The sequence below is a fragment of the Coffea eugenioides genome, chromosome 2, assembly GCF_003713205.1.
Source record: "Coffea eugenioides isolate CCC68of chromosome 2, Ceug_1.0, whole genome shotgun sequence".
Lineage (NCBI taxonomy): Eukaryota > Viridiplantae > Streptophyta > Magnoliopsida > Gentianales > Rubiaceae > Coffea > Coffea eugenioides.
Genome location: NC_040036.1, coordinates 11,552,038 through 11,559,474, shown reverse-complemented (window position 1 = coordinate 11,559,474; position 7,437 = coordinate 11,552,038). Strand labels below are relative to the sequence as shown.

At 37.9% G+C, this 7,437-nt stretch overlaps 1 protein-coding gene across 1 annotated transcript; it reads left to right on the top strand.

The window, feature by feature from the left end:
• The first annotated feature begins 2,725 nt into the window (after nt 1-2,725).
• LOC113756431 (G-type lectin S-receptor-like serine/threonine-protein kinase At4g27290) lies at nt 2,726-6,546 on the top strand. Its single transcript, XM_027300116.1, has 7 exons — nt 2,726-4,076; nt 4,180-4,290; nt 5,077-5,222; nt 5,313-5,523; nt 5,679-5,916; nt 6,010-6,160; nt 6,241-6,546. Exons 1-7 carry the CDS (start codon nt 2,726-2,728, stop codon nt 6,544-6,546), a joined length of 2,514 nt encoding a protein of 837 aa, XP_027155917.1.
• Nucleotides 6,547-7,437: the final 891 nt, after the last annotated feature.

Sequence of the window (7,437 nt, the reverse complement as noted above, 5' to 3'; positions counted from 1 at the left end):
TTTCTATTATTGATAGGTTGTCAGCCTGTGCAATAATAAAAACCTGCTCAACTAAAGTAAATTTTTGTAAATAGTGGTAAGTAGGGTCGAATCCATAAGAACAGAGAGTAATTGTTTCTTTTCAAATCCACAGTAACAAAGGGGGTGTTTTTGTGCAGAAGATGACAATCAAAGAAATTCAAATAAAATCTAAGAAACTATTAAAAATTAAATAACAAGTTACTAAAATCAAATGAATGATAACTAAGGCTCTAGCCAAGAAATAACTTCAGCAATGGTGCACCTAATTGATCATCGAAGCAAAACCAAATCCAATTATTTACTAATAAATAGGTTATAACTGTCAAACAAGCGATGACAGTCAACCCCTCCTTACTATGTCGGTGATTAAGGTACGCCCGTTAACCACTACTCTAATTGAGAAATAATCCTAGGTACGCCCGTAAGATTTAATTCCCCAATTGCCTTACGTATTAGAGGAGCCCTATTCTAACCAAATAACGCACTACCAGTGTTATTTTAGATTAGCCCGCGTATCCCTCCTGACACAAACCTAATCATGCCAGTTGTCATTAATTCAAGGCAATTAAACAATTACGGATTTAATGCCTTAATTGACAGTAAATTATCAAGTTAACTAATTATCCGGATCCAAGACAATCAATTAATTAAATAATCGTAAACACTACAATCGAGGAATATGCGAATACCAATAAATAAAAAGAAAAGATGAAATTAAATCGATCTCACAATTTTAGGCGATTCAAAGCATCCGTTGTTCCCTGACTAGAGTGCAGAAATTAGTTCATACTTAATGAGAAGAAACCATACAAAACTGGGGCAAGAGTCGCGGCCATTGTCTCTGATTTCCGAGAGTTCAATTCGTTCAAATAATCAGAGGAAACGAAACCTGCATAGAATGGTTGAATCTTCCCATTGTTCCTGCCATGCGGGCATACAAAGCTACTAAGAGACGAATAGGGCAAAGTCAAAGTTCTAAAACTCCTGACATGCGTGAATTGGGAACTACTCCAAAAACTCACAAAGGAAAAGTCAACAAAAGCTCCTAATTTCTCCTCACATCCGAGGGAGAATTATCACTACGAAAACTAAGAACGAAAAGTCAAACATAGTAACTCCAAAGTAGTGCCTCCTCTCTACTGTGCGGCGGCCTCCCGCCTCCCTCCCGAGAGGAAGAAGACTCCAGCCCTTCGTTCTTTTTTCTTCTTTTATGCTGTCTTTCGCAAATTATCAAAAAGGATCGTGTCTTAATATTTTAAAAATATCCCTACACTCCTTCTTGATGACTATCAAATTGGTACTTGTTATGGTATTTTCATTCTATTCCTTGTAATAAATGTCAATTCTTCAAAAGTGAGTAGAATCTAACAATTAATTCACATCAGATCGGATAATAAGGGAAATTAATAATAAAATAGATGATAAAATTGCAACCTATCAATTATCTTATATACATCAAATCGTTATAATATATTTTTCTATAAAAACTCCTAAAAATAACAATCCAAATGGAACTGCTTTCAAGACTTTGACCATAGTTACATGTCCCTTGTTTAATCTAAGAAGACCTATCGCATGATAAAGTTAAATTAAACTTCTGGACTCTAGATTGAAATTACCTAGCAAGATTGGCAAAGTGCAAGCCGTGACGTGAAGAGCAATATCTATGGACACTGTTTGCTCACAACTTATAAATGTTTCTTTTGTGAAATTGATAAAAACATAAGAAATGGTGCAAGTCTTGAAAATTGGTGCACAAAAAGTCAACGAAACAGTTGAAAATCTTTACCAAAGGGCCAAGCCAGCAGCTTAAAAATGGAATTAATTTTTGTTCAATCCTTTCTATTGAGACTAGAAAGCATTGTCTGGAAAAGCACAAATTATCCTCTCCCCACTGTGATTGGTACATTGCCGGATAAAAAAAAAATATATACAATTCATGAACGTTTTAATTGACTACCATTTGAATGTTTTTTATACACTTGAATCAATTTACTTTTATATACGAATTTGGAATTTTATATCCATCGAGCTTAACTTGTCTATATATTTAATTAACATTAAAAACCATTCAGGTTTGATTAATTAGAGTACCGCTCTGGACAGAATTCTGAAGGACCCTCATTGATTTGTTCAACATTTAGCTCTAACATCAATTGATTCAATACAATAGAGTCATTTAAAATTTAGAAAGAAAATTTCCGCAAGGGTGTAACCAAATGTACTGTATTATGTATATATTGAACACGCAAAAGACATACAACTATTGCATTCAAAGCTGACTCTCAAAATCTCCATAGGCAGAAAATTCCGTGTCGAAGTGTGAGTTGGCTGCTTTCTAAAACTGCGACTTTGTCCCGTTGAGTTCAAATGAAGAATGCCAGACAAACTGAGTTGAATTTAGTGCTCCAATGAAGCACTAAAATCCTGTCAGGCTCGTCTTCCAGCTTTATATTTCACTGAAACTCCTGCCAAGTGATTGCAAAACAAATGAAACGAGAATCGGATACAAACCAGTTATTAAGTTATTTATACGCCTTAGAACTTGAGTTCAGTTTCTTACCCGGGGACAATTTGCAGTCTTGCACTTGCCGTTCCCGTGATAGTTTCTTCTTTGCCACCCCTTTTAGAGAAAAGGATGAACTGAAGAATCAGAGACAAGATCATCTCTGTCACTCCAAGTTTTGAACATCTAGCCAAAATCATGGCCCGACAGATTCATATCGACAGATATGAATGTGATATGTCTCGATCAACCATTTCCAGGGGCAGTCGTGCTGCTGCTTTTGTGGGTTTTTGTTACAGTATATTCCTGATAATTTGCCTGATTGAAATCTCCCAGGCAATTGACATGCTGACTCCACCAGGGGCAATCACCGATGGCATGACTTTGGTATCTGCGAGAAATGTATTTGAGTTTGGCTTCTTTAGTCCCGGAAGCTCCAGAAATAGATACTTGGGAATATGGTACTTTCAGATGAGTCCACAAACCATTGTTTGGGTTGCAAATGGGAATAATCCGCTTAATGACTCATCAGGAGTTGTAAGCATTGCAAAAGATGGAAATTTCATCCTCCAAGACCAGACAGAGAGGATTGTTTGGTCTACAGGTGCGGAGAACATATCCTCAAATGGGACCTTTTTGCAGCTATTGGATTCTGGAAATCTTGTCCTGAGAAATGACAACGGTGGAAATGCAGGAGACTATATTTGGCAAAGCTTTGATCATTTTTCAAATACATGGTTAACAGGAATGGAGCTAGGGAAGGATCCCAGCAGTGGCCTGTTTCGACGTATGACATCATGGACAAGTGCAGATGACCGTGCCCCAGGGCAATACAGTTGTAGTGTTAATCCCCGTGGACCGCCCTTGGAATTTGTACTTTGGGAAGAAGATTCTCTACAGTATAGAAGCGGACCATGGAATGGAGTTGGTTTCAGCGGACTCAATTTTGAACCAAACAATGTCTTCGACCTGAAGCTTGTGGTGAATGCAGAAGAGACATACTACGAGTACGTTCCTGAGACCAAACTTGTTACAACAAGGTCTGTTTTAAACTACTCCGGCATAATGCAGCGTTATGTCTGGAATGCTACCAGTCTAAAATGGCTACTTGTAGGTAATCTTCCCAATGACCCTTGTGATAATTATGGCCATTGTGGTGCCAACAGTATTTGCACGATAAGTGACCCAACTATTTGCAGTTGCTTGACTGGATTCATACCTAAATCACAACAGGGTTGGGAAATCCATGATTGGACTGGTGGATGTGTTAGGAAACATCCACTAAATTGTTCAAAAGGAGAAGGTTTCTTGGAACTAAAAGGCGTTAAAGTTCCAGATCATTGGTTGATTTGGATTAACACCGGTATGTCCCTGAAGGAATGTCAAGCAGAGTGCTTGAAGAATTGTTCTTGCACGGCATATGCTAATTCAAATGTTTCAGGGCAGGGAAGTGGCTGCCTAATATGGCATGGGGATTTGATTGACGTAAGGCAACTAGTAAGACCAAGTGCTCAAAACCTCTATATTCGTGTTGCAGCTTCTGATCTAGGTACTTTAATTGCTTGTACTACTTTATCAGTTGCAGTCAACCAGTCTTTGCCTTTTGAATATTTGTTTCTGAACTTTAATTGAGTACATGGATTTGATAACAGGCCCAAAGAAAAGAAACAAGGTCATCTTGGTTGTGTTAACTTCCTCATTATCTTTGACAGTGATGTTTTCAGTTTGCTGTATCATCCTACTTAACAGAGCACATATACAAGGTAAACTCACTTTTTATTTCAGTGACAGAAATCTTGTTAGCTGCAAAACTAATTGCTTCCTCATCAATAGTGACCATAACCAGCAATTTTAGCTGTTGCCATGTAGAGATCTGAGAACATGTACCACATATTAAAACTGAAGTCATGTATTACCTTTCATTTTCTATTTGGCGTTTCTGCAGTCATCTTCTCATTGAATTTCTGAATGTGTTTCTTTTCTGATCAAAGCTTTTCTTACTAAATAACATCAAAGCAGGGACGTAGCCATCCTACTACTGCTTCCTTCTCTGACTGCACATATGACTTAACCGGAATACAGATAGATACGATTGTCAGAAGCACATCAATCAGACTTTGTTCTTCCAAGGGTTGTGTCACGTGTGTCTTTTTGGGGTTGGGGAAGGCGCCCGGGGGGGAAGAGAAAGAGAAAGTATATGGGATTTTTATTGTAATGGTATTTTTCGTCATCTGACATGCACACATGCTAAAACATAAGGATCGATTCTGGATTATCAAGTACATTGTTTACAACACTGACTGAGATTAAACAAGTAAAGCAACATTATTTTGACATCTTATTGTACATTTTCTGTATTAAATATTTCATTTTTAGTATTTTTCTCAATTCGATTAAATTTATGAGATCCTGTATTAAGGCATGGGATCTGAAAGATAGAGACTTCCACAAAGACCAGGCCAAAGGATGCAAACTTTATAGTAAAGAATACATCTATCGGTTAACTATTTCAGTTGCTAGTTTCTTTTCTAATGTTGCACCAATTGCAGCTGGAAAGGTAAAACTGCAGCGCTGGTCTAAAGACATGGAAGACCTGGAATTGCCAACTTTTGAGATAATGAGTGTTGCAAAAGCAACTAATAACTTTTCAGAGTCTAACAAGCTCGGAGAGGGTGGTTTTGGCCCTGTTTTTAAGGTATCATGAAGTGCAGGACTATAAGCATTCATTTTGTGTAGAAACTTCAAGTTCCTGGCATACTATCTGGACTCACTTGACATTTTATAGGGTCAGATTCCAACTGGTCAAGAAATTGCAGTGAAGAGGCTCTCTGTAGATTCCAATCAAGGACTGATTGAGTTCAAAAATGAAGTTAAATTGATTTCTAAGCTTCAACATCGGAATCTGGTTAAACTTTTGGGATGCTGCATTCAAGGAGAAGAGAGGATGCTGATTTATGAATACATGCATGACAAAAGCTTGGATTACTATATTTATGGTTCGCAATCTTAACCCTCCCCTTTTTTGTTTTTTAACAATTTGCAAGACAACAGTAAAAGAGCAAATCCTAGGGAAAAAGTATTAAGAATGACTGGAGTGACTGCTATAGGTCAGAAAAACACACACATATGTTTAATTAGATGCTCTTAACAGATAGTACAAGAAGGCATTCACTAACGTGGACGAGGCCCTTTGACATTATTATTGGAATTGCTCGAGGGCTTCTCTATCTTCATCGAGATTCAAGATTGAGAATAGTTCATAGGGATCTGAAAGCTAGCAATATTCTTCTCGACAGAGAGATGAATCCTAAAATTTCAGATTTTGGCATTGCTAGAACTTTTGGAGGAGATCAGAGTTGCGAAAGAACAGGAAGGGTTGTTGGCACCTAGTAAGAAAGTTACTTCGCTCCCTGCTTTTATTGTCATTTCTTATTTCAGGAAGTGGCATTGCTTGATTTCACAACTTCAATGTCGGCGTGCAGTGGTTACATGTCTCCCGAATACGTTGTAAATGGACTATACTCAATGAAATCAGATGTCTTCAGCTTTGGAGTATTGATCCTGGAAATTATCAGTGGCAGAAAGAACAGAGGTTTTTGCCATCCAGACCACAACCTTAACCTACTCGGACATGTAAGTTCATCCATTGCAGTTCTCATCTGCAGAAAATTGTGCAAAAAATTTTATGATTAACTATTATCAAATAATTCCAGGCATGGAAACTCTGGCATGATGGGAATGCCTCTCAACTAATAGATGAGCTAATGGAAGAATCATTTCCCATGTCTGAGGTAGAAAAATGCATTCAAGTTGGCCTCTTGTGTGTTCAGCGACGCCCTGAAGATAGACCTACCATGTCCGATGTACTGTTGATGTTGGATGGTGAAAGTACCATCCTTCCCCAACCTAAGACGCCTGGTTTCTATATGGAAAGGTGTGGAGATGAGAGACTAAATTTGCTAGGTGAAGAATGCCCTACCACAAATGATGTAACTATCACTGTAGTTGAGGGTCGATAAAAACAGTACTTTTGTCTATAATCAAATTACACAATCTCCTTCAGAAAGCATCTTTTCCTGATGGAAATTGCAGGTAAAAATGCCTTTATGCTCTTTTTAACTTTACTTTCGACTTTCAATCACAGAATACTAAGTCATCAAGTTGTTGAGCGCACCTGATTAGGCTTTACATTTTAACCGTTTGAGTTCTTTATCCTTAATATAGAATTATTCATGTACCCAGTCTCTTAGGCTGGCAGAAATTAATCTATCCACCTGAAGACTTATTCATGCTCTGGACTCCCAGAGGTCATGTTTGATCTATTAAAGAAGGGATTGCTATAGTTCACGGAAGAGTCAGAAATGGCAGCTCACATCCCTCCTTGCTGAAGATGGAAAGGACCAAGGCAAGACATATAGATGCATGCCTCTTGACGAGATTGGGTGTACAGTACCTCACTAGAGAAGAAATCTTTTTGACACTTTCCTCTGTATTGTGTTTCCTGTAATGAACGTCAAAATGAAATTATTGGAATGTAATTTAATCAAAATGACAGACGGTAACACGAAGACGGTAATGAAAGTACAGGACGGCCCGGACGATTAATCATTCCAGTGAAACTCTACTCGCCATTCGAAAAGTTGAGGATGCCATTTTCTTTCATTTGCAAAAGGTAGAACAAATATCATCCACCAAATTTTCTGTTTTGTTATTTAGCCACCCTCGTGTATGGGACGGGGGATACTTTGGGTTGTCCATTTAGTCCAATTACAATGTCCGTAAGAATCATGCAAACATCCAGTTTCATGAGTCAAATGCACTGAAATGGGATTTTGTGGATAACTCGGCTTGGTTATGGAGTTAATTGATGGATAATTCAGGGAAAGTATCGTAGTAGATTCCATTCCCAT

Bases quoted from the DNA above. Each gene is read 5' to 3' on its own strand.
- LOC113756431 (XM_027300116.1), top strand. From the start codon at position 2,726: ATGGCCCGACAGATTCATATCGACAGATATGAATGTGATATGTCTCGA. The intron at 4,077-4,179 runs GTACTTTAATTG...ATTTGATAACAG, and splicing joins TGTTGCAGCTTCTGATCTAG to GCCCAAAGAAAAGAAACAAG. The intron at 4,291-5,076 runs GTAAACTCACTT...CACCAATTGCAG, and splicing joins TAACAGAGCACATATACAAG to CTGGAAAGGTAAAACTGCAG.